This window comes from Cebus imitator, unplaced genomic scaffold (assembly GCF_001604975.1).
Source record: "Cebus imitator isolate Cc_AM_T3 unplaced genomic scaffold, Cebus_imitator-1.0 Scaffold223, whole genome shotgun sequence".
NCBI classification, from domain to species: Eukaryota; Metazoa; Chordata; class Mammalia; order Primates; family Cebidae; genus Cebus; species Cebus imitator.
Genome location: NW_016107538.1, coordinates 2,356,255 through 2,384,001, shown reverse-complemented (window position 1 = coordinate 2,384,001; position 27,747 = coordinate 2,356,255). Strand labels below are relative to the sequence as shown.

The following is a 27,747-nucleotide window of genomic DNA, read 5'->3' as shown; positions in this document are numbered from 1 at the left end:
GTTATAATCTAGGCTCAAGAAATTATTGTCAATGTCCGCCAGTCCAAGATCGTGAGGAACAGCTCTGCGGTGGTTGAATCGAGTTGGGTTTATCAGGACACTTTTGCACAACAGAGACCACATACCATGAAGAACCATGGGGTGCCTCAGTATGAGGGTGCTGGGAGGGGCTTTTTATAGGATTTGGGGTTGTGTTGGGTGGTTTGAAGAAGGGCTCCATGAATTTTAGTTTTACTCTGGATTGAGTGCTTTCAGAAAGCAAGGGCAATTCTAAGTGAGTGTAAATAAAATTTTTCATCTAGAAGGAAGAAGGAGCAGAGTGATCTAATGGGTAATGGAGCAACTATCACTCATGTAAGCCAAGAGACAGAATGTTTGGTCACTCTTTATGATTTATACAGGATCTTGCTTCTATGTTCGAACAGGACTATGGAGTGTCCTAATTTTTGTCTTCCTCCACTACACTCAGTGGCCTTGTCAGATGCTGGTCTTCTATAAAATTGTTTATATTCAACAGAGTATAATAGCCTAGCCATTAGGGCCAGGTCAGCTTTCAGCTGCCAGATGTAGGGTTGCTTCTCCTTTCTCATCATAAACAGGATTTCCATGTACGTAATTGTTCAGCGACATACGAAGAAGTCATGAGTACAGGACAATTCTTTGTTGTCTGTAACTGTCCTATGCAATTCAGGCACCTAGCATCTCTATTCACTTTCACTCACGTTTCATTGGCCATTGTTAACCACATGGTCTCAAACTAATTAAGGAAACTGGGAAATATAGAACAAATGGGACATTTAGTGAGTATTACTATCCTTACTACATGCAACCTTCAACAAATTACTTCTGCCAGTATTAGTTACCTACCTGTAACATGAGGTTACATGGTACATAATGGTCATTCTTCCCTCTTGGGAAGAATCACGTAATACATAAAATAACTTTAATAAGTTCTAAGAGTTATACAGATTTAGAAGGCCCACAGTACCTATATGTTGGAATTAATGTGCCGTCACCGCTACACATACACACATCCTCACGTATCTATTTAGAGGTGTCGGTCAAAGAATAGAGATACTCTGGCAGCTGTAGAATTAGAATGTGATGCTACTTTCATTTTAATAGCACCATTCAGTCAATTCACCTGTATCTAAGGCTGACCCAGGGACAATAAAAAGGAAAACCACTGATCCTCAGTCTCTCCCAGGTAATTTCTCCAGTCTTAATGAAATGATTAGTGTCACAGATTTTATTTTCCAAAGAATATGTCCCATCCCACATACTCTTATTATTAGGTAATCTTAACACTCCTCTCATCAAATAGTGGGCTCTATGTACCCTTCTATTGAACCCAAATGGACCTTGGTTACTGCTTCATCCAATAAAGTATGACAGAAGACACATCATGTGAATCCCAAGACTAGTCATTAAAATTAAAATGCCATGCACTTTTCTTGCTCTCAGAAGGGCTCACTGTTAGAATCCAGTGCCAGGTTGTGAAGAAGCCAAATGTGCCCACAGGGAGAAACTACACAGTGTACGTGTTCCAACCCACAGCCTAGCTGAGGCCACAGCTGACGGCCAATGTCAACCTCCAGGCCAGTGGCTAAAAAGCTCCCTACCACTGCCTGGCTCCTTCCCCAGCCATCAGTGTGCTCCATCCAAATTCCTGTCCCACAGAATTTGTAAGCATAATAAAATGACTTGTTTTTCACCAGTAATTCTGGGGGTACATTTTTATGTAGCAACAGCATCTGCAACAGTACAACTCGTTGATACCTATAACATTTCAATTACTACATAAAGGTCAAATATGTATTTACTAAATTATTACATCTCTAATACTGTACTAATAACTAGAGTTGTTAGTACAATTTAGAAAGTTAGTACAAATTGAAATAATCATAGATAATGCTCAAAGTGCACTATATTGACAAGAATCCAGTTAGGCTATGAGCAACAGAGAAGACAGAACAGTAACACTTAAAGAAGATAGTTTCCTTCACTTAAAAGTTTAGAAAGGTGGCCAGTCACGGTGGCTCACATCTATAATCCCAGTGCCTTGGGAGGCTGAGACGGACGGATTATGTAAGGTCAGGAGTTCGAGACTAGCCTGGCCAATGTGGTGAAACCCTGTCTCTACTAAAAATACAAAAATTAGCCGGGCATAGTGGTAATCCTAGCTACTAGGGAGGCTAAGGCAAGAGAATTGTTTGAACCCAGGAGGCAGAGGTTGCAGTGAGCTGAGATCACACCACTGCACTCCAGCCTGGGTGACAAGAGCAAAACTCCATCTCAAAACAAAAAATTCAGTCAGGCAGTTCGGGGCTGCTATACTCCAAGATGAGATGCAGACACTATCTACCTCATTTCTCTGCCATTCACAAACAAGGCCTTTACCACATAGTCCAAGACGGCTGCTCTAGTTCCAGCCAGTCTACCTTTCAGGAAAAAAGGGAAAGGGATGGGCATGCCTCCTTTTAAGGATACTTCCTGGAAGTGTCCCCATTGGCCTAAACTTTGTCATGTAGCCACACCAAGATATAACAATAAAATCTAGGAAAAGTTCTCTCTATTCCAGGATGTCATGCCCTAGCTAATTAAGTGGAAAATCTGTAGGTGAAAAACGATTATTAGGGAATACATGATAGCTCCTGCCATGTGCATATTCTAAAATTCAATTGTTTCATGGTTTAGAATTGCAGTTCAAATAACACAGTTACCTAAAGAACTATGCCAATGTATCCTCTGTTAGACTCTAACACTAAAGATTTAGATCTTTCAGATTAAATTTTAAAATGTCTTTAGTGAAGTATCAACTTTTCTCACCAGACAGAACAGCTGAGTATAAGTAAAATAAACAAGGCTTTAATAAATTAATAATTCTTAAGAAAGGAAACAGCATTTAGAGCAAATATTTTCTCTAAATACTAATATATCGTGTTTTATAGCCTACAGATACTCTTATAGTCTGTTTTCCTTGGGAAAGTCATTCAATAACCTGAAGTTCAGCTTCATCATCTAAAGTATTATGTATTTGTCATGAGGGTTAAATGAGGTTACACATGTCAAATGCCTTGTAAACAGTAGAATTTTATACAAATATAAAGTTTTGCCCCTTCAAAGCTATCATTCCAATAAGACACTTATTCAATAAACAAATAATCTTAAAAATATCTTTAAAATGTACAAATATATTCACAACATAATCTGCTGATTAAGACTTCAACAAAGCTTATAGTACCTACAACAGAATTTAGATGTCTACAATCGTTTGTAGATTGGTTTAGTTTACAGTTACATCTATTGCTTTAAGAAATACCATTAATACACATGTGTAATTTACAATATCCTCATTATAGCAAGAAAAAAAATAGATTCAGAAAATAAAATGTCTTTTTAGGCATTTATTATGCCAAGTATGTAAATGATTATTCCCATTATCACATGGGAATAATGCTTTTTAGGTAAAAGATACATTTATTAGCTCAAGGTCCACTGAAGAGTTTTCTATCTAGCTATCCTTTCTGCAAAATAAATAGAACAGCAGCAATCTCTGGGTATTCCTTAAACAAACTATGATGATTCCATTTAAATGACTTCTTACAAATAAAAATAAAATTTTAGAAAGTAGTTGATATCATTGGCCTTAATTGTTTTCACTTGCTTGCATATGTCTAAGAAATTTCCCCATGAAATACATATTAAAAACTAACAATTATTTCTAACTTATACATAAGCCAAAGTGCTCACTCTTAACCGTGGAAGCAAAACTTACTTCTGAAAACAATCTAAAGAAATAATATGTAAACACACAGAGCTTTCAGACAGACTAAAAACATCCTTCTGTGTTCTGTGGATCAAAATACAAGGGTCTCTATTACCTATGTAAATGAACACTTTCACTAACTTGGGATATATTGATATTACATGGCCGTGTGCATACCTATAGAACATGTGCAAACCTACACCACAGAACAAATCTTGACAATGTTTCTAGAGCCAACATATACTTTCTAGACCCAACTGCTAGAAAGGAAATAAAAGCTTAATAAGAAAACTACTTTTTCTTTTTATAAATAAAGTTTTTAAGTGGAAAAACAAAGCCAACACTCCTTGTTGCAACATGGACTAAGCTCCAAAATGTTCAGAGTCAAGAATCTCTTCGGTTGCTCCCCAATGTAACAAAGCACATAATCTTTCTCTCTTCAGGAAGTCTGATCATCTCCAGTGTTCTGCAAGAGACAAAAAAAAACTCCTTAATATCAAAGTTATTTCCCTTCACACACCATGGACTTCAAGGCCTACGCCTAGGAAAACATTCTATATTTCTAAGCAGAGCATTGCCTTACATACACCCAATCACATTAAAAAAGTAGACATGCTACAGAAGTAAATCCACAGACACCATCATCCACCCAGCTGTCCAATTAGCCCCATTTGCGCAGATGCCAGGTACCATGTAAGATACTAACCCTATCCATGTTATGTCAGGCTTAAGGTTTAATTTCACCTGTATTCCATGTCCCGCTGCACCTTCAGAAACACTGAAAATTCTAAGGGAAAAAACCTAATAAGCACACACATGCAAGTCACCCTAAGGTGGACCACAGTAAAGATATATTGGGGCCATGCAAAGATCCTTCAGAATGAGATGACATGTCCCTACACGAATACTCATTTTCTTTACTTTTCATCTTCTGTAAGAGAAACTGTATGGTAAAATAAAAAGAACAATACATTTTGAGTACAGAGGGCTGGGTTCAAGATCTAGCTTTGTACCACTTTTTGGCTGTATAATCTTAAGTAAATCATTTAATTTCTCAGGGCTTTAGTTATTTAAAATGTAAACCCTGGACCAGCGCCCTCAGTACCACCTGGAAACTTGGGAGAAATGCAAATTATGAGACCCCACCCCCAGATCCACTGAATAAGCGGCCTGGGGGTAGAACCCAGCAATCTTGTGTCCTCTAGGTGATTCTCATGTATGTTCGAGTTTGAGAATCCCTGTCCTACATAACATATAACATCACTTCCCCAACCTACTGTACTAACCAAATGCAAGGTATTACTCATATAAAGACCTACTCATTTTTCCCAAGAGATTTAACCAATAATTATTTGTCTATGATTACTACTTATCCTCCTGAAAACCCTGACATGGGGTATTGTAGTAAAACCTTTTATGTACTGGGGGAAAGAAAAATCAACTGTTCTCCCTAAAACCATACAACATACATTCTTCAAGGACATTCATTTAAAGCTCCCACAGTTAATGAAAAACAAATGAACCTAAAGTAATTTTTAAAAAACAAGTTACTATCAATGAAAGTTTATCTTTCCTGGCTTTAAAATAATTTTAGGATACTGACAATATACTTCCAGAATGTCTTCAACACCTCCAAAGAGCAATTCAAACATATTTATCTTAAATTTAAATAACTATATGCCTTTAAAAAAACTTCTGTTAAGGAGCATTTCATAAAAATTAAACTATAAAAGTTAAAAATCATTGCATTAGTCACTGATAACATCCAGAAAACACTTACTTGTCTTAAAAACTGCTTTCCAAGATATGAAGTAGCCATGCTGGTTAAATTCTTTCTGCTGCCCACCTTACACCTGATGTAACCATACAGGTTGGCACCCTGTAGCACCACACCCATGATAACCACTGCCTGGGACAAGGGAAAAAATAATCAATAATTACTGGCCTGAAATTGACCTTTCTCTGTGCCATAAATGAGACAAGGCAGATTGTCATGAGAAAGAGAGGAAACAGGAATCTCTGCAAAGTCACGATTGTGCCAGTGAGACTCTTCCAGAGACAAACCAGAACAAACCCATCTGATAGACACTCTGTACAAGGCACAAGTTGTTCACCCAGCTAGTATTTACTCAACACAACTGCTCTATGTGCCAGGCACCATGCTAGCCACTGGGGATGCAGTGAAGGGGGAGCTTTCTTTACTCTGTTTCCCATTGGTCTGTGAGTAAAGTTAGGAAAAGTAAATGAGACTCAGGAAAGGCTCAAATGTTCATTATTCCTTTAAGAATTACAAAAGAACAGTAAAGAGGCAGATCAAGTTCAATAAACTGACAGCAGGTAGAGATGACTCTCTGCTCTATGTGACAACTGGCTTCTGGTAAAGTGGACACAATGCCCTAAGGCAGCAATCAACAGATGCCTGCCTTAGGTGAGGAGGGAGGGAGACAGCTCCGAGGGGAACTGTACTTTTGCAGAGCTGTTTGTTCCTTTGAGTTTCTTTTTCTCACCTATGGTGATCTCACTAGGATCAATAAGTGAGAAAAAGAAACTCAAAAACCCACTCTTTAAAAATTTCTAATTAATCTTAATTAGAAAAATTAAGAAAATGTGAGGAATTCCCAAGGTTAAAAATTCTAATACTGTGATCAGCCAAGTTCTTCTGTAAAGGGCCAAATCATAAATATTTTAGATCATATGTTCTGTGCTGCAGTTACTCAACTCTGCTGTTCTAATCCAAAGGCAGCCATAGACAATATATATAAAAAAAAAAATGGGCAAAGCTGTTTTTCAATTAAAATTTACAAACAGAGGTGTCAGGCTGGATTTGGCCTGCAGGCCACAGTTTGCCAACCCTTGTTCTGGAATAAACAGCTCATCGGACCTTCTACTCTTTTATATTTGTGATAATCAAAACAACTAAACAAAATGTCTTTTTCCAATCTAGATTTATTGTCCTTACCCTTAGCAAGATAGATAGTTGATTTAATTGTTTAATTAATGGATTTAAATGTTCAATTAACGAACAGGTTCACATTCCTAGTAAAAGAAGAGGAGGTGGTACTTTCTGTTCTAAACTTATATTCCAGGGAATTAAATGTGTTGGTGTAATAAGAGGTTGCTAGTTACCTAAGTAAACATAAAACTGTGTCTTTATTTGAATAAATTTCCTTTTAATTTCCCATGCTTCTCAAACAGGGGCACTACTGGGTATGTATATATCAACATGCCAGGGTGCACCTGAATTCACAGACCAAAGGTCCTGCTAAGGCATCAATTTACTCAATGGCAACAAATTTTAACATCTGTAAGTTAAACATCTGGTTTAAGATGGTGCGGTGAAGTCAGACATGAAGATCTCCCTCCCTTACGGTATAAACAGCAAACAGTGTTTTTAAAAATGCAAACAAACTAATACCAACAAACATAAAAAAGGGCTAGTGGCCAAAGAAAGAGCCAGCTTGGAACAATCCTAAACAGTTCCAAACTCTCCAAAGAAGCTCTAAGGAAAATTTCACTAATAATTACCATCCCCAGCAACTTACAGAGAAGCAAAAAAATGCAGAGAAAAAAATGCAGAAATAGTCATGACAGCAGAAACTTCTCCCAACTAACAATGACCCAAAAAGGCAGGAATATCCCTGCAGCTGGCCACAGTGGTACCACCAGGTGGGAAAAAGGCAGGAGAGGAAGCATTAGAAGGACCAACAATCATGAGAGCTGATCATCTTAAGAGAAGTGAGGAGGTGGGAGACTCATGGAGAGCCTGAGTTAAAGCCCCTTCGTGTCCTGTGGTCTTAACCCATTTATGCTGTAGGCTGCAATTTTTTTAGTAAAAAATCAAACCTTGGTGATGACCTTGAGCAGGATATAAATAACTCCCACATGCCTAGCATTCCGATAATGGAACCCTAGGCACAAGTAGGTTAACACAGGATCAAACTGGCTTTCACATAACCTCTCCTGTTTTGTTTTAAGGAAGTAGAAACACTACTAGAAAAAGACTGGGCTGACTCTCCTGGATGGATGCTAAAGCTCCAAGGTCTCACGAACAATTCAAAGCAGAAGGGGAGAACCAGAAGACAGCGCACAGCCAACCAGGAGACAAGAGCTCCACTAAGGAAGAAAGAACGCAAAACCCAGGCAGCCCAGCAAAAAGCCAGGGCCTGGCCAAGTTCTCCACCTTGCACCTCACACCCGTGTCTTCAGGCCACCAATCCCAGCACTGCAACTCCAGCTCAAAGCAGCAGCCACATGCCTCAGACATCAGGGGAAGGTGGTCAAGGAGGATTCACCAACACTAAACCAGCAGAAAGAGAAGGGCTGGACAGGGCTGTCGCCATAAGGATGAGCAAAATGGATTAAGGAAAAAGGGAAGTGCATTTATACAAAACTATAGCAAAAAAAGAAAAAAGAAGCATAGTATCCAGAAGACAAGTGAAGAATCTACTCTGAAAGAAAAAAACCCCACCACAATAAAAGCATTCCTGGGAATATTTCACCCTATAGAGGAGCCTAAAGATAAGAACTCAAAAAGCTTGAGGGTGAGATAACAGGAAATGGAGCTGGCAGAGCTAAGGAAATACAGAGAGAAGCTTTAGCTTCTCTAAATAGTTCCTAAAATGGTTGTTCTCTCCTCTGCACTCTCTACCCCATTACTTTGTATCATTAACTAACATCCCCTACTGTACTTTTTACTGTCTACCTTCCACTAGAACATAAGCTCTACTGGAGCAGTCATCTTGCTTACCTGTCTCCTAACTTATCCCCCTGTGTCCCCAGACAGCTCTGATTTAACAGTGGTCTCTTAAAAATAATTGCTGAATAAATAAGGAAAACATGAATGTTTAAAGCAATGAGAAAATAGATGAGAACAGATAAAAATGATCCAACATAGACATAACTGGTACCTCAGAGTTAAAGGTCAAAAAATAGAACATAAATAAATGCAAAGATTTAACAGAAAACAATTTTCCTGATTCCAAGCAAAACTTTAGTCTGCTTGTCAGAAAGGCACACGGGCCCCAGAAAACTTAATATGGAAAAATAAATACAGATACATCCATGTTATATTTTTAAATGTCACAAACTAAAAAACGAAACCTTATGGGGAGAGATTACAAATCTTAAGTAAGCCTGGCTTCAGACTTCTCAAAAATATTTAATATAAGAAAACAATGGAATAGTGTCTTCCACAAAGAAATAAACTGTGACCCAAGAATATTAATCCAGCCAAGTCATCATTCAGGAACAGTCCATAGGCTCATATGTTTAAACATGAGTCAGAAGAAAATAATGCATACATGTTCTTTTACAAAATATCACCCAACAGTGAAATGTAGCCAACCAATAGGTAAAAGCAGAAGCTGCAGTAAGCCTTGCGATAGGCAATGAATCGACTTAAAAAAAAAAAAAAAAAAAAAAACAGATCAAAGACTGAATATGTTTTCAAAAGATAACTATTATGAACTTGACAACACAAAAATAATATTGGAACAAACAAGAAAGAAAGAAACTCATAGGAAGGAACATGAGTGTTTATTTTCTTCCCTTTCTAAACAAAGTCTATTAAGTCATTAAACAGGCTTAAGTACATTAACAAATGTTACAAAGAAAACCACTAGAAGGACTAAAATAAGACTATAAGAAGCAAAAATCCAGAAGTAGGAGCAGGGAGAAGTTAAAGAAAGCATATGAGTGTAAACTTCCGCACTTTCCAGAGCAGGAAATCCATAAATATTGAAATGAATTTCCAAATTCAACAAAGAGGGTATGATATAAACATATAAAGTATGTACTAGAGGTAACTACTAGAACTGAAAGACAATAAGCTTCCAAATCCAAAAAAGGGAAGTATGAATGTATGAGCACACACAAGAAAAAAGAACCTATATCGCAAAATAGGACTAAGAAAATACTACAAATTAGGAGGAAAAACATAATTAAGGCCAAAATACATCTGATATCACTAAGTATTGTGTGATATCAGATATAAAATAAGAAAAAATAATGTAAGCTATAAGAAAGAATAATACTCACAAATTGGTCAAGTGAAAAACTATTTTCCAAAGACAGCAACAATGTCTCCTATTCTACACAGTCTTCTAGCACCTTCTTACTCCTTAGCAAGAGTAGAGCCTAATTCCCATTTCCTTGAACGTGGGTAGGCAGCAGAAGTGATGCCCTGACATCTTAGGCTAGATTGTAAAAGCTTGTGAGCTGTAACACCCCCCAAGTGGAGTCCTGGGCCTACATGCAAGCAGTCTCACCAACATGAGGCCACCATGCCATGAGGAAGCCCAAATTGAGGCACATGGAAAAACATGTGGAGAGGCCATGGAACCTCATGAAGAAAAGATGTCTCACAACCCCCAATCATTCCAACTACTGTCTGACTACAGCTACTCAGACAGTAGTTGTAAGACTACTGAAAAGACCACTAATATCCTAGAAAACTGGTGGGAAGGAGTCTTTCATAGAATCTCTTCTCCAGTACTACAGACAAAGGTAGAGTTGGGAAGCAAAACTTAGGAACTACATGATGAAGCTGCCTATTCAAGATAGGTCCCTAATGATAAGGACTAGGCTGTTGCCTCCTATGATTACCATCAGACATCTTAATGGATTATTTGAAAGTTCTACATTGATACTCACCAACCACTTTATTCTGAAGGAGAAGAGGGCACTAAAGGCAAATATCACCCAGAGCACTGGACAGGCAATAAGTCCCAACCAAAAGATTCTTGATTCAGCCTCTGACATAGTTTTATTCTCTTGAGAGGACTCCTATAAAAGAACACAAATTCAATTATCATGTTGTGAGATTTATCAATAAAAGGTTCACCATGTTTAATAAAAGACATATTACCCAAAAGTTCAAATATTAATACAAACAGCCCAAGTCCTAAGTTAGAACCCCAAAAAAAAATCACTCTATCACTCTTGTAACTTTAGGAACTGATTTATATTAACCCATTAATTTTGCATTTTCAGGGCAGGATAGACAGTTTACCACAACTCATGACAGTAAATAGTGGTCTCTGATAGGCTTCTATTCAATTCTTCTTGCACTTGTACTATTTATTTATAAGAAAGCTCTAAATGATACCTTTCTGACTAAAGATCAAGGAAATCACGGTTACAATCATTCTAGAAACTAAAAGGTCAAATTAGGGTCCAGAGGGAAAAAATGGAATCAAGGGATACGGAACAATTATCAAAATGTCTTAACAATACCCAGGAATTTACAAGGTGGTAAGTTGTTTCCAAGATAGATTCTATAATATAAAAGAATATAGACTCATTGAACACAGTACCACTTTCTTAGAATTACTTGTCAATGCCCTTGGTATACGATCACCAGGAATTCTGTCCTCTGCTTCCAAAACGTATTTCCAAGTGGAAAGTGAATATTCACTATAGTGTAGCAGGCTAACCCAAAGCAGACACGGGACCCCCAGGGCTCCTGAAGTCAGCAGCTTAAAGAAGAGAGTGCTCCAACCAGATTTACTATCCAACTGCACTCCTCCTCCTCCTCCTTTTTCTGCCCAGAAATAAAAGACAGCCATAGGAGCAAAGACAGAATAAGATGTTGAAAGCAGTTACCTGCTGAGCATAGTGGTACACATGGAGATACCCACCAAGACAACAAAGAGATCTTTTATCAGCAATTCCTGACTGTATAAACTCTGTATAAACTCTGTATAAACTCTGACCCAGTATCTTCCCTCAAGATTCTATTCTGTACATTGCTTGTTTCTGGTCTGAACTAGACAGAAAAATGCATTAAATTCTACAAGGCCATCTCATTTAGTACTGGCATCCTAAGTGATTTGGTACAGTGTTTTTAATTCTGAATAATTTATCCTCCAATATTGAAATATAATCTACAAATAATTTAGCTGATAACACTATTTACAACAAAAAAGGCAGTTTACCTTTCTAGATTCAAACACCCAATGGCTCTTTCCATCTTCATCAATGTGATTCCACCAACGCAGGCCAACCATCAGTCTACCTGTGACATTCTGGTGAAGATTAATATAAACAGGTATATTTTAAAAGCATTATTTAAAGATCTATAATAAGCTCATATCTTAGTCTAACATTTCGCAAATAAAAATCTTCAGCTTTCCTCCATAATATCCAGTTAGCAAAGACTACTATGTATCAGGCCTGGCTAAACGATTACGTAAAATGGTAATGGCAGGACTAGCAGGGGGGTAGAGATAACAAAGCAAGCAACAAGTCCACCCATAAACATTACCCCTTCTCAATGGCTGGGTGCGGTGGCTCATGCCTGTAATCCCAGCAGTTTGGAAGGCTGTGGCAGGTGGATCACAAGGTTAGGAGTTTAAGACCAGGCTGGCCAAGATGGTGAAACATCATTCTCTAGTAAAATACAAAAATTAGCCAGGCATGGTGGCAGGTGCCTGTAATCCCAGCTACTCGGGAGGCTGAGGCAGAGAATCACTGGAACCCAGGAGGCAGAAGTTGCAGTGAGCCGAGATGGCACCACTGCACTCCAGCTTGGATGAAGAATCAAGACTTTGTCTCAAAACCAACCAACCAACAAACAAACATACATTACCCCTTCTCTTTTCCCTCATGAACAATTTGCCCTTTCTCCAGTTCCCTAATTTTACCTAAACCCCTTGCTATTTGATTACTGTGACCTACCTTATATCCTGACTATAGCTACATATATTTTGCAACTACATATCCCTAAAAATGGTTATAGACACTGGCCTTCAGTCTCTCAAGTGTACCAAGCTCTTTTCCTACTTACTAAGGTAACAAATTACTTTGATAGCTTTCCTAATGTTTACTCAACAAATATTAACTGAGCATCTACTATGTGCTGGTAATAAAACAGTGACTAACAGATACCATCTCTTTCCTCAGGGAAACAGACGAAGAGAGGCAGGCAATGCACAAATGCACCACTAGCAAATGAAGTGCTGCAAGGGAAAAGTGTGGGATGCTTGAAGAGCATAACTGAAATTTAATCTAGTCTGGGTATCAGAAAATGACTCCATGAAGAGTCAACATTTGGAATGAAATTTAAAGGGTAAACAGGAATCAACAGTACTGGGTATGTTTAATTAATGATGTTCACTAATAGATTCAGTGGTTCTGCAAACTTTGATGGGGAAAAAAATGTTATCTTCGTTTTCATTAACGTCTGGCTGAAATTTAGCATAGCTTTAAATTACGAATGTAGACAACAAACTATGAATGTAGGCAAAATTAAAAATACCCTGATGCAATTTTTTCATTTTGTACTATACTTGCTACAGTTATCTCGAAATATTGCTTATGCTCACCACTTATTTGAAAGTAGTTATTAAACCTGCCACTAGATCTTATCATTAATACATTCACAAAGCATAGTAGTCTTCCCTTATCTGCAGGGGATACATTCCAAGACCCCCAGCGGACACCTAAAATTGTGCATAATACCAAACCTTATATATGCTGTATTTTTTCCTATACATACATACCTATGATAAAGTTTAATTTACAAATAAGGCACAGTAAGAGGTTAATAAGAACTAAAAATAGAACAACTGTAACAACATACTCTAATAAAAGTTACATGAATGTAGTTCTCTCACGATATGTTAGTGTATTTAGTACAGTGTACTGCAGTAACAGAAAGTGAACCTCAGATAATGGGGGGACTACTACACACGTAACTCAATCAGAAATGTACCTCTTTAATAATTTTAAGTTATATTCCAATATAAGTACTTCCTTTGTAATCTTATATATTTTATGTATGTGAAAACATTATTCATGAGACTATGAAAGGGGCCCATAGCATAAAAAGATTAGGAATACTTGTATTAATGCGATGTGGGAGCAAGAAGAGCATTCCAGATAAAGCAGTAGGCAATGAAGCCCTAATGAAGAAAGTGCAATCTATGGATTTATGGGATTTGGTCATTAATTGGATATGGAGTAGGAAGGAGGCAACTGATCCATTTCTAGTTCGCTCAAGTAAAAAAATAGTGACTCCAGGCCCTGTGAAAGGAAACACTTAAAGAGGAGCTTCTGGGGAGTGGAAGATGACAAGTAGTATTTTACATGTTAAGATATGAAATGCCTGGCCAGGTACAGTGGCTCACTTGGATTTGAGACCAGCCTGGCCAACATAGTGAAACCCATCTCTACTAAAAATACAAAAATTAGCTGGGCATGGTAGCGCGTGCCTGTAGTCTCAGCTACTTGTGAGACTGAGTCAGGAGAATCGCTTGAACCCAGGAGGCGCAGGTTGCTGTGAGCCAAGATCACGCCACTGCATTCCAGCATGGGCAACAGAGCAAGACTCTGCCTCAAAAAAAAAAAAAAAAAAAAAAAGATTTGAGATGCCTTCAAGACAGCCACATAAAAGTATCAAGAAGACACATGAAGAGGCCTTGAGTTGTGAGGACAAATCTGGATGGAGATACAGGTCTGGGAGGCAACACAGTTTACAGATCAGCAATCAAAACAAGCAGCACAGATGGCACCCCTTAGGAAAGGAATACAGGAAAAGAAAGGGAGGAGTCTTATGAGACCAATATTCCTGTAAGAGAGATTCTAATTAATGGCTAAGTAAAAAATAAAAAAAAGAGCTGGCAAAGGACCTAAACCAGAGGTCTCTTCTATAGGTATTTTCAAAGAATGCTCTCGGAATACTTTCAAACTCTTCTATGTTTCCATTTCCCAACTCTTTATTTCCTGTTTTTATCTTTATTAGTTTGTTTTCCTAATTTCTCAGGCTTATTGCTTGTTTTTGAAACTTCTGGACTCAAGTAGTCCATTATTTTCACTCTTTGTCTAAGATAAAAGCCTTTAGTCTATGATTTTACCCTGAATTCAGTTTTTGACATATTCAGAAAGCTTGACCGTAAATGATCACCACCACTAAGGTATAAATAACCTATATTTGCAGTTTTTGCTTCCTTTTAAACCCAAGATACATAGCAGTTAGCTTTTTAAAAAGCATTTCAATTTTGACAACCACTTTCTATTAATTTCTAGTTTTGTTTCATTGGACTATAAAATGTAGATGCTTTGAGCAATTTTATTTGGATTTTCTTCACACTAGTCAATTTTAACAAGAAAGTATTCTCTCTGTACATACACAGTCCCAAATACTGCTATTAAATCGATGTTGCTAATTACTGCAATCAGATTCTTCAGACCTTATTTATTTTTTGGCAATTTGGTTTGTTAAAGACAGTAGTTTGTTAGATTTTTCATAATGCTTTTCTATCTTCTAATATTCCTTTTTTTATTACACATAGTTTGATATAGTTTTATTGTGAGTGATCTTCACTGTGATTCACAAAATGATCTTTTTTTGTTCCGCTTAGTGCTTTCTTATTCTGATTCCTATCTCATCTGATAATATATTGCCAGGTTTCTTTTTGTTTGAATTGATCTGATGTTATCTTTGCCATATTTTATTTTTTCTAATGTCATTAATTTGGTTAGATCTTTTGTTTGGACTTTGATTTCTGGCCCAATCTTAGTATCCTTGTCTTTAAAAGGGTAGTTTAATCAAATTATACTTACTATTATTTGCTATTACTTACATCACCTTATACATGTGCTTTCTGATATTTAAGCTTCCTTGACACTTGCTTTGTTCTCCTCTTTTGCTATATGAACTGTTTTACTTGCTCCATCTTTTCCATTGTTGCAGAAGATACATGACTTGTTTTAAATTTTACTAATAGTTGTCATTAAGTTTTCAAAACCATTACTTCACCTTTTTTTACTCAATTTGTCAGAGTGAAGAATAAAATAAAAACCAATATAAGCTTTGGCATTTAAACATACCTTTAAATAATTTTCCCTTCTCTACCTCTTCTTTATCTTCATTAACACCACCTAGGGTAAGCCTATCCAACCTGCCATCCAGACCTCATGCTGCCCAGGACAACTTTGAATGCAGTCCAACAGAAACTCATAAACTTTCTTAAAACATTATGAGATTTTTTTTGTGATTTTGAGGTTTTTTTTGTTGTTGTTGTTTTAGCTCATCAACTAATGTTAGTGTATTTTATGTGTGGCCCAAGACAATTCTTTCTTCCATTGCGGTCTAGGGAAGCCAAAATATTGGACACCTAGGGGTTTAGATGAACACTGCTTGATTGTTTTTTTAATAAGCACACTGAGATTTATGACAATTATGGCACATTTCTATTTTAACTGTATTAGAACCCTTCTTATCCCCTTTCCCAAGTCCACTTAATAATTTCCTTATTCTTGACTTCTTAATTTTGCTTCCTATCTCCATTGTTTGGCTACCTATAAGTAAATTGTGCCAATGACAAAAGGATGCCATTTTTTAAGCCCTTGTTTAAATAAATAAATAAATACCTTATAAAAAAATAAACTATTTTGATCACATTTTTTCAAACTCTAAACCCAGAAAAATTTTAAGAGTTTGGAAATTACCAGGAAGAACTGACTAGAAAGCATGTTCTATTTAGCTGAACAGAAACTGTATGAACAACAAAAAGAAACATCTATCAAAACAAAACTGTGACTAGTATGTACTAAATACTTTAGAGCATAAAGTAACAAAAGAAATTCAAAGAAGTGTAAGCCAAAGAAGAGTGGACAAAAGAAAAACATAAAGAAAACAGACCTCTGAAATCTTCCTCCTAAGCATTTTGTGGCCTGTGGAAACTGACCATTACCACGCCAACCACTTCTAACATCTCTAAGAATTAAAAAATCTAAAAATGGCTACCTTGGTGGGTGTGAAAAGACTTGTAACATCTTACCGGTCTTTGAATCAGTATACGCCTCCAAAACTCCAAAATTAGTCTTTATGATTTCTTCCCCACTATTTTACCATGAAAATTTTCAAACATAAAGTTAAATTTTACAGTGAATACCCAAATACATATCACCTAGAGTCCATATTTAGTATTTTATTATGCTTACTTGATTCCCTATTTATCTATGTACCTATCTATCCAACCATCCATCTCTCTAATCATTGTTCTTGAATTTCAAACTATTTCTTACACTCCCTTCTATCCCCTACAGCAGGTGTCTCAACCTTGGTACAACTGACATTTTGGGTCAGATAATTCTTTGTTGCAGGGGGTGCTGTCCTGTGTCTTAGGATATTTAGCAGCATTCTGGCCTCTATCCACTAGATATCAATAGCACACTCCCCACCTCCAGTCATGACAACCAAAAATGTCTTCAGACATTGACAAATATTCAATGGGTGGCAAACTTGTTTCTGGTTAAGAAACACTGCCCTAAAGCATTCATAGGAGCCTTTGCAAAAGGTAGGTATTTTTCTGGCATTTGTAGACAAACTATCCTGGAGCCTCATCTAGAAATCCTATACAGCAAGCCTACAGGTAAGCCTGAAGCAAACCATGGTATAGATTAGAAGCAACATTGTAGGGTCTGTGGTTGCTAGTCACATTTGTTTGTTTATGAGACTTTAAAGCTGATGTAGGTTAGAAGATAGCACAGAAAAATCAGCAGCACAGTAACCTCTGTGTCTCATCTTGTGTTGTCAAAGGGAAAAAATGAAAAAAAAAATAATCTACATGTGATTTGATATATCTAGCACTTCAACAAAGATGAGGTTTGAAGTAACAAAAGATTAACACTAATGCAAAATACTTTTTTTTACTATTTATACATCATTTTCATATTAAATATAATTTTAAAATAAAAACAATCAAAATTACCTTCACTGCCCAAAAGTCACATGACAGCAACAAGATAATTGTCACCATACAGGCAATAAAGCTGCTGCTGAGAAACTCACAGAGAAGATAGACGACGACTGCACTGACTCGAAAGAATAAGTGGAAAAAGGATGCTACTGGATGTCTGTAAGCCAAAACACAATGAAAGAAATGCAATTACATTTTACTACAGGTACCAGCAAATGTAGGGAAAAATGTTTCAGCCATGGTGTAACTGTGAAGGGCTTTGTCAAAATAAAAGGAGCAAGCAAACCTCCTACCTCTCTTTTTCTTAAGTCCCACTATTTGACTAGGCCCTAGCGTCACAGAAAATACACTAGGCACACATGACTTTAACACCTCATTGAATATAAACTTTCACAAAATATATAAAAAAGACTTTACCTCACTTGGAGAAATAAGGAAACTGTATCTTAGAATTTGAATCCTATTTTCAAATCATGCCAATCAGTAGCCCTCAGAAATTGCTTCAGACATTAAGACAAAGTTTTCATCAGGTACAGTTTGTTTCTTGTTTTTTAATAACTTTTTGGAGATATAATTCACATATCATACAATTTACTTATTTAAGGTGGACAATCTAATGGTTTGTAGTACATTCACAGAGTTGTAAAACCATGAGTCCAATCAATTTTACAACTTCATTACCCCAGAAAGAGTATTTGTATCCACTGGCAGTCATTTCCCATTTACCTTCAAATCCCTCAGCTTCTAGCAACAGCTAATCTCTTTTCTGTCTCTACAGATTTGCCTTTCTGGACATTTCAACATAAATGAAATCATACAATACATGGTTGGTTGTGACTGGCATGAAAGATGAAAGAAAAGTGACAGCATCTTAGCAAAGTTCAGGTATAACAGTTGGCTTTCAATAAGTGAATTTATTTACAGAGAATTAAATTTAGAATAGAAATGTTATATAATTTTGAAATGTGCACGACAAATCAAAATGTAATGTATCTATAGAAACTATATAAAGAAATGGTACATTCTTGGAAAACAGCACAGAATTAAAAACACAGGTGTTCAAATATTTGGATTTGTTGATTTTAAAACTCAGTATTAAGTAACATTCCATATGCCGATTATTCCCAAGAAAATCTGAAATGTCATCTTTGTCTTACACTAAATGTCAAACTAGCAACGTGCAGTATCCAAAAGCATATCAAAACAACTCTGCCTTGACTCCCATCAGTTAGCACCGACATACATACAGAACAGCACTGGACACTAACACAGGTCATACAACTTCTCCTCCTACCTGATTTTGGATTTTCTTGGTCTATTAGTTGTCTCCTCTTCCGCATCAAACAGTGAAACATCTTCAGTGTCATCATTACTATCCTGGTAGGAAAAGTAAATGTTCAAGAAGCAAAAGGAAATTCAGTGTTTACATGGCTACTGCATGCAAAGCTGCATACTCATCAAAACAGAAGAAAAAATAATGACATGGTCACAGCATCAGAAATTCAAAATTTAGAAAAAGGACACGTACAGATCCTCAAAAACCCCAGGGAATAATCCAGGTCTCTGCTGATCCATCCCTGCCCATGGGCTGTACCCCCGGAGAAAATTGTGGGGTACAGGTGATGCTCCTACAAACTTACTCCTATCCTCACATGTTCTCTCCCAAGTCACAGAGCAAGTCAAGGATAATCTCAACGTTCTGGCTCCTTCACAAAATCATCTGACTGCACGCTTAGTTCCATGACCCCTTCTCACAACTCCTTCTCTTCTTACCCAAGCTAAACCAATTATTTGTGCTCAGAATCCCTTCTTTTCATGCCTCCTCACTTGGGGACTTGTTTCATCACTTTTCCCTTTATTTACACTTTCTTATCTTCAAGGCTATCTATGGGATCTTTCCTTGTTGCTGTTGTTGAGACAGAGTTTCACTTTGGGAGGCTAAAGCAGGTGGATCATCTGAGGTCAGAAGTTTAAGAAGAGCAAGGCTCTGTCTCAAAAAAAAAAAAAAAAAAAAAAAGACCTTGCCCTTTAGGTTCTCCAGCAGCTTAATCTATACGGAGGTAATCGGTGTGAGCCGCCAGGTGCCAACTGTTCCCATTTGACACATTTGTGACAGTGAACCTCAGTTGAGCCCTCAGTGCTGCCGGGCAGTCATTCTACATCTCCATAGCCCCTTCACCCTCTCACCTTAGGCAACTATTAAAACTCAAATTTTCAACATTTCTTCTCTTACACTCTCTCAGCTGGTAACATTTCTTGTTTCACTAAGAAAAGAACCCATCAGAAGAGAATTTTCACACTGCTTGCCTATTTAATTATGTGTTTACTCATAGTCTGCCATATATTCTTTAGATAATTGGACTGTCAGTGCTTCATTCTCAGGTCTTCCTGTCTACTTGTGTCCTGGTTTCCAACTCCTCTTGCCTACCGCCAGGTATTGTTCCAGTAATTCTTGCAACACCAATTTTTTAATCCTTTTAAAAACATTTGTTCATGTCAACATATAAACATGTTTTAATTTCACCTACCTTAAAAAATAAAAACTTGATACCACAAGCCCTTTTGCTTGTCACCCCATTTTTTTCCTTTAAATACTTGTATTATATAGACTTGTCTCTTAATTCTTCTAGTCTCTCTTGTATTCACTTTAGTCAGCCTTTCCTCCCCTCTCCCGACCATACTGGAACTGCTCTTACTGAGGTCCCTGATGACCTGTTAAAAATAGTGGTCACTTTTTGGTTTTCATCTTACTTGTGAGCAGCATTTGACACAGATGTTGGATCTTCCTCCTGGTGGCAGTTCATTTGGTTTCCAGTACATGACCAACTCCTGGCTCACCTTTCATTTCTTGGCACTTCTTTTGCAGTCCCCACTGTCTATTCCTTCTACCTCTCTGACCTCTAATTATTAGAATGCCAAGAGTCTGTCTTAGCCATCTTCATCTTTCTAGTTGTTCAGGACAAAAACTTTGGAATCTTCCTTTATTCCTTTTATTTACCCTCTATCTCCCCAATCAACCCATCAGCAAATCCTGGCAGCTCTACCTTAAAATGTATTTGGAATCTATTTTTCATCACCTCCACTGCATCCACCCTAGACTAAGCCATTACTTCTTGGCCTCCTGATTGAAGCAGTTTCCTAATCAGCCTCCTAGCTTCATGCCTTTATTCCTCCTTTCTTGCCCCTCCAGATTTTTACTACAGTAGCTAGAATTTTCTTTTTAACAGGTGAGTCAGAACATGCAGCCTAACAAACACAACACTCCAATGGGTCTCCCTCTCAGTGCTTTTTGGTTTTAAAAATACTAGCATCTTAAAATGTCCAAAATCAAACTGCTGATTTTGCCCTGAAATCTTGTGTGTCCATAGTCTTCCCCAACTTAGTAAATTTAACTCCAGGAGTGCAGAGCTATTTGTTTCTTTTTTTTTTTTTAATCTATACCGCTTATAGCAGTACCGGGCACTTGGTAGGCACTCAGTATTTACTGAATAAATGAGAAGAAATCAGTCTTTCAAAGAGCAAGATAAAAGAAGCATGTTCTAGGTAGTATGAACCATAAGTGCAAAAGAACTGGATGGGGCCCAAGTTTGGCATGTTTAAGGAACTGAAAAGAAGGCCAGCCTGGCCATGGTGGCTCATCACAGCACTTTGGGAGGCCAAAGCAGGAGAACTGCTTGAGCCCAGAAGTTTGAGGCTAGTCTGGGCAACATAGTGAGATCCCATTTCTACAAGAAATTAAAATATTAGTCAGGTATGGTGGCTTGTAGTACTCAGGAGGCTGAGATGGGGAGATGGCTCAGACACGAGAGGTAGAGCCTGCAGTTGTAACCCCTGATTGCTCCACTGCACTCCAGCCTAGTGAGAGCCAGACCCTGTCTCAAAAAAAAAAAAGGCCAGTCTGGCAGAAGCTGATGTACTATTTAAGTTTCCTATTGCTGCTGCAGCAGCAGCAAATTCCTATATACTGTTATAAAGTTTTGGTGGTCAGATATCCAATGAGGCTCAAGGGGTTAAACATCAAGATGTAGGTAGGGGTTCTGGAGAATCGGTTTCCTTCCCTGTTTCTGCTTCTAAACGCCCTTAATATCATCAGCATAGCATATTCAAATCTGTCTCTGATCTCTACTTTGCTTGTTTCATCACCTTCTCTAACCGACCTTCCTTTGTTTCTCTTGTAAGGACCACTGTTGATCACACCATCTGGCCAGCATGGATAATCAGGATAATCTCTGGACCTCGAGATCCTTAATCGCAATTAATCACATTTGTGAAATTATTTTTGCCAGGTAAATCTACATATTCACAGTTTCCAGCGATTAGAACCTAGACATTTTTGGCAGGGGTAAGGAGGTATTATTCAGCCTACCACAGTTAATGAAAGGTGAGTGGCCTAAGATAAGGTCTTAGAGATTGACAGGGACCAGATCATGATAGTTCATGATAGGTAGTGTTTTTTAGTCATAGTGCTGACAGGTTTCAGTAGGGGAATAATATGATCTGATGTGAAAATGTCTCCCTAACCACTGGATGGCGATTAGACTGTTGGGATAGAGAGCAGAAGGCCTCAGCTTTTTATTCATAACATCATACAGTGGATCTCAATCTTGGACATTAAAATCACAGCTCAGAGCACTTATATCTGAACCCCAAGTATCAGGGGGCAGGACCCAAGTATCAGCTTTTTTTTCTTTTTGAAAGAAAAAGAGCATTCTAATTATAGCCAAAGTTGAGAACCACTAGTCGCATAGATCTGAATCCATTTTACCTTTTCAGCCTTAGCTCAATAGGAGCTTCTCCCATCAGTCAGTTACTGCATGGGCTACTTGGCCATTTCTTAGACCAACTTCCTGTATTCCCACCCATGCCTTTGAAAATATACCTAATCTAGGGACTAGAGTGAGCAGAGGCCTACATGGACTGGCAGGGCACAGTTGATAAACTCTCCTCCAAAAAGTTTCTCTGGTACCCTGTAGTAGGAATGATTTGCTTCTTTCCTGGCTCCCATTTGCACTTTTTCTCAGCCCCGTTCACAGTCAGCTGTGTATTATAGCCTCCTTTGCTTATTTACTCATGCCTTCAACAAATATACCACTTGATTGAATGCTCTGCTAGACACTAGGATTTATTACAATGTAAAGTCAGTCCTGGTCAGGGGTGGTGGCTCACACCTGTAATCCCAGAACTTCAGGAGGGTGAGGCGAGCAGGTCACTTGACGTCAGGAGTTTGAAACTAGCCTGGCCAACATGGGGAAACCCTGTCTCTACTAAAAATACAAAAATTAGCCAGGCTAATTAGCCATGGTGGCACACTCCTGTAATCCCAGCTACTCAGAAGGCAGACGCACTAGAATCACTCGAACCCAGGAGTTGGAGGTTGCAGTGAGCCAAGATCAAACCACTGCATTCCAGCCTGCACAACGAGTGAAACGCCGTCTCAAATAAATAAGCCAAGATCATACCAATGCAGTCCACCCTGGGCAACGAGAGTGAAACTCCGTCTCGAAAATAAATAAATAAGCAAACAAATAAAAAGCGGGAAGAGTGAGCATGGCCATGTTTCTCCAGCCTCATCTGGACTGGGTGCAGGTTCAGATGTCAGAAGCACGTGAACCAGAACAACCACATCTTGAACAGGAGCTGGGTGAAATGAGGCTGAAACGTACTAGGCCTTACCAGAGAGTTAAGGCATTCTAAGTCACAGGATGAGACAGGAGGTCGGCACAAGATACAGGTTATAAAGATATTGCTGAAAAAAACAGGTTGCAGTAAAGGAGCCAGCCAAAACCCACCAAAACTAAGATGGCTGTGACAATGACCGCTGGTCATCCTTACTACTATACTTCCCACAGCACCATGCCAGTTTACAAATGCCATGGCAACGTCAGGAAGTTACCCTACATAGTCTAAAAACGGGAGGAATGAATAATCCACCCCTTGTTTACCATAGCACCAAGAAATAACCATAAAAATGGGCAACCAGCATTCCTTTACTTTCTTAATAAACTTGCTTTCACTTTGCACTGCAGACACACCGAGTTCTTTCTTGCCTGATCCAAGAACCCTCTTTTGGGGTCTGGATCGCGACCACTTTCCTGTAACACAAAGAGCTGAATTTAACTATCACTAGATTTTCTCCACTCAAGGCATCTCCTCCTAAGTGGTCTCTTCTGACCACAAATCCTAGTTGTCCTATCCTCAGACACTTGCTATTTTATCACCCTTTCTTTGCAATTATCTGAAAATATCTTAAGTTACATAATTTATCGTGTCTCACTGCCCCACCCCAATCCCCTAGAACCCACTTCCCTAACCTGAAAATACAGGGCAAGAAACCTGTCTGTGCTGTTCACAGCCCTATCCCTGGGCCCGTGTCTGAGTCACAGTAATCCCTCAGTAAATTATGCGACCTGAAAGAAAAAAACACTTAAGACAATCTAAGTGACAAAACAGTGATGTTTTCTAGAAGTAAGAGATTATTAATTTTACCAGTCTCTGGCTGCCAAAACGTGTACTACAATTAACATAAAGGAGAGAATCACCAACAAGGTTAGTTTGGTAACAGCAATTTGAAAGCGAGGCTCTGGCGGTGTAGTGGATTCCTACAAATTCGCAGTGCACCCCTGAAGGTCAGGGAGCTAAAAGAGGCCTGCAGGCCGCTCCTCCTCACCTAAAGGCTGAAAAAAAAGAGACCCCGGCTCGCGCTGGTTAACAATGGGCGTCTTCACAGCCGAAAGCGGTACCTGTTCGGCGGCACACGGGTCACGCCTCCTCCAGAGGCCTCGGAGCGCCCAGCCGCCCTCCTCAAACAACTACCCACAGCCCTCCACTCCCGCCCGACCAGCTCCTCCTCGAGTTCGAGTAGCGGGCAGGAGGGACACGAACTCCAGTCCCAGGAGCCGCCAGCCCCCCAGCGCGCCATCAGCCCCTCACCTGCTGCAACATGGCGGCCCTACGCCAGCCCTACTTCCGGGAGTCACGTCAGCGCAGCAGCGTACAGGTCCGGGTCGGAACTGAAGCGACCAGTCACCAAAGGCCAGGAGGAACCACCGTACCAGCCTCAGTCCGGCTTCACTTCCGCTTAGAAGCAGGTAGCCAGAGAAGCAACTCCCGGAGCGGGGCGAGCGGGGGCGGAGCTGGTGCGTGTAGCGGAGCGAGCGGGGGCGGAGCTGGTGCGTGTAGCGGAGCGAGAAGCACTGACTCGGCGGAGGCGGAGCCTGGTCCCAGCAGTAACGAAAACCAGCTGTGAAAGGCACCAGGACCACAGTGGGCTCCAAGTGGAAAGCTTCGTGGCCTGTTTCCGGGAAATGTTTGGTATCCACCCAGTGCAAACTCTAAAGTCGTTCCCGCCAGCGTCACTGAATGCAGGGGGCGGGGTTTTATTCTATAATTAAATTTTCTTTGAATGTTTTACAAAGACGTACTCCTGCACATTATTACTTTTGTGCTTAAATTGTAGAAGCAACTTTTAAAAATATGCTCTTGCGAAGAAATAAAACGTTATTAAGGAAAACAAGCCAGGAGGACTCTAGAGTAAGAAATGGACGGTATTATGGGAGTTATAACCTTAGACTCCGGGAAACTAAGGAATAGGAGTTGAGACCGTGCGCCCTGGGGCTTGGGCGCCTGGGTCCCCTATTGTCAATCATATTACCAGTCTTTATGTACTTCTTTCATCAATCGTAAAGCGGGGGTAATAATGGTATCCTTACAGTGTAAGTAGTAAATGGGAGACGTTATTATTATTTTAAGTCCAGCTGCTCATGCTGTGATTGAAGGTATTCAATTAAGGAAAATTTTACCTGGCTGTTTGCCAGTGCCATTTAAATCCTAATAATAATAGGAGAAAACACACACACACATTTCTCAAAGGGGATAAAGTTCGGCAGCACAATTGCATTCGTGCCCATGGAAAAGCTGACTAATTTGGGGCCTGTACGTCCAGCCTGCCCATGGCAGGTTTTCAGTAGCCCACTCAGTGCTGTGGAGTTTTGTGCTGTTTCTTTGTTGTTTTTGGTTTTTGAAGGCATTTTGTTGAAATTCATTACCATCTTTTAAAATTTAGGACATTTCACAGAAAAATCTGAATGTGTGGCTTTTCTTGAAGAGGCAAAAGATGTGACTTTGTTGAGCAAAACTATCCCCTATGTACAAGGCTTGAACTTTATTCCTTTTTTTTTTTTTTTTTTTTTTTTTTTTTTTTTTTTTTTTTTTTTTTTTTTAGTTAAGACGGAGATTTGTTCTTGTTGCCCAGGCTGGAGTGCAATGGCGCGATCTCGGCTCACTGCAACCTCCACCTGCCTCAGCTTCCAGAGTACCTGGAATTTCCGGCACGTGCCACCACGATTGGCTATTTTTTGTAGTCTTAGAAGAGACGGGGTTTCACCAGGTTGGTCAGGCTAGTCTCGAGCTTCCGACCGCACGTTACCCACCCGCCTCGGCCTCCCAAAGTGCTGGGATAACAAGTGTGAGCCACCGTGCCCGGCAATAAGCTCTTTCTTAAAGAGAAGATATTTCCATCTTTAGCTACAAAATCCCAAAATGTACCTCAAGAATTTAGTTTTAAAAACCTCTCAAAGATCGTTTAGAAGTTTTTAAAAATAAATTGTTACCACAATAGAAAAAGTAGAAAAAATTGCACAGGCCCCTGAAAATACGATTATATACATTTTCTTTTTTGTTTTGTTTTGTTTTCTTGAGACAGTTTCACTCTTGTCGTTCAGGTTGTAGTGCAGTGGCGGGATCTCGACTCACTGCAACATCCACCTCCCAGGTTCAAGCAATTCTCCTGCCTCAACCTCCGAGTAGCTGGGATCACAGGTGCCCATCACCACGGCCGACTAATTTTTTCTATTTAGTAGAAATGGGGTTTTGTCATGTTAACCAAGCTGCTCTCTAACTGCTGACTTCAAGTGATCCGCTCACCTTGGCCTCCCAAAGTGCTGGGATTACAAGCATGAGCCACCTCGCCGAGCCTGCTTATATACATTTTCAATGAACATATATGAAAATGGTCTCAAGCCTTTTCAGAATTAGAAGATCAAAATAAATAAAAACGAAATAACACTATCCACTATCCAGAATACATAAAAGAAGGACTGAAAAAAATCAGGAGTTGGAAAGGATATCTAATTAGAACTCTCTTAAACGTGTGATTCAGTTGTATATTAGTGAAAAAATTTTGAAATTAAAAAATTGATAAATTATATGTATTTGTGGTGTACCACATTATTTACACACACACAGAGAGAGAGACACACACACATTGCAGAATATCTAAATCTGTGTATATATATAGCTACAGACATACACTGTAGAATGGCTAAATCAAGCTACCTAGTGTATCAGCTACCTTAGCTACTTATCTTTTTTTGTGTGGTGAAAACGTTTAAAATCTGCTCTCTTAGAGATTTCAAGCATTACCACATTGTTATTAACTATAGTCAACATGTGCAATAGAGCTCTTGAGCTTTTTCCTCCTAGCTGAAATTTTTGGTGACATACAGTGCACTGGAACATACGCAGTTACTATGACCAAGCTATTTTACTTGTAGGTCTGTACTTAACTAAAATATCTATACATGTGTACCAAAAGAAATTTACAAGAATGTTCATAGTGCCTTTATTGCTAATAGCCCCAAAGTGGAAACAAACCAGTGTCCATCAGCAGTAGAATTGAGAGATGTGCCGTATTCACGCAGAGCACCACCGAGCAGGGAGAAGAAATGAACTGCTTCATGAAAGCACATGAGGGAGCGTCACAAATGTGATGCTGGGCCAAAGAAGCCACACACACAACCATTCCTACTGAATGGCCCTCGACGAATCCATTTATGAAACAGGCAGCACTAATTGGGGCTGCTAAAAACCAGGTGATTATTTGCTTTGGCAAGACAGATGGGCGGTGGTTAGCAAGCAGACCTTCAGGAGAGGGATTTCCAAATTGTTACTTTTATTTCATTTTCTTGGACTGTGTGGTAGGTCCAAGCCTGTGCTCCTTTGAGATAAACCCCTGAGTAGCAGAATACTAGGATTCCTGTGTGTATTATACTTTAACGTATTTGAATTCATTTTGCCATTAGGACAAAAAATATAAATCATAATAAATCTTTGCAATTTGAGTATTTTTTCTAGTTGATGAAAAATAAGTTGCCCGAAGGATTCCAAACTTGGGTATTTCAATATAGAACTTATGCGTGCAAATATATATTTCTGGAGATCCAAAACAGTCTTATTAATGTCATTTGAGTATAAAAAAGCACAGTTATGTTTACAATT

General features: G+C 38.8%; 1 protein-coding gene across 2 annotated transcripts; it reads right to left on the bottom strand.

Annotated features, from left to right (window-relative positions):
- Window positions 1–3,073: 3,073 nt before the first annotated feature.
- On the bottom strand, window positions 3,074–24,790 carry LOC108281303 (Golgi apparatus membrane protein TVP23 homolog B). Of its 2 annotated transcripts, none has more exons than XM_017496846.2 (7): window positions 24,403–24,790; window positions 18,767–18,849; window positions 17,485–17,629; window positions 11,704–11,793; window positions 10,421–10,552; window positions 5,550–5,678; window positions 3,074–4,235 (listed from the first exon to the last, which is right to left on the bottom strand). In XM_017496846.2, exons 1-7 carry the CDS (start codon window positions 24,412–24,414, stop codon window positions 4,209–4,211), a joined length of 618 nt encoding a protein of 205 aa, XP_017352335.1. In that variant the 5' UTR covers window positions 24,415–24,790; the 3' UTR covers window positions 3,074–4,208. The 2 variants fall into 2 exon arrangements, with proteins under 2 accessions (XP_017352335.1, XP_017352336.1); XM_017496847.1 differs by lacking the exon at window positions 24,403–24,790 and adding an exon at window positions 24,213–24,343.
- Window positions 24,791–27,747: the final 2,957 nt, after the last annotated feature.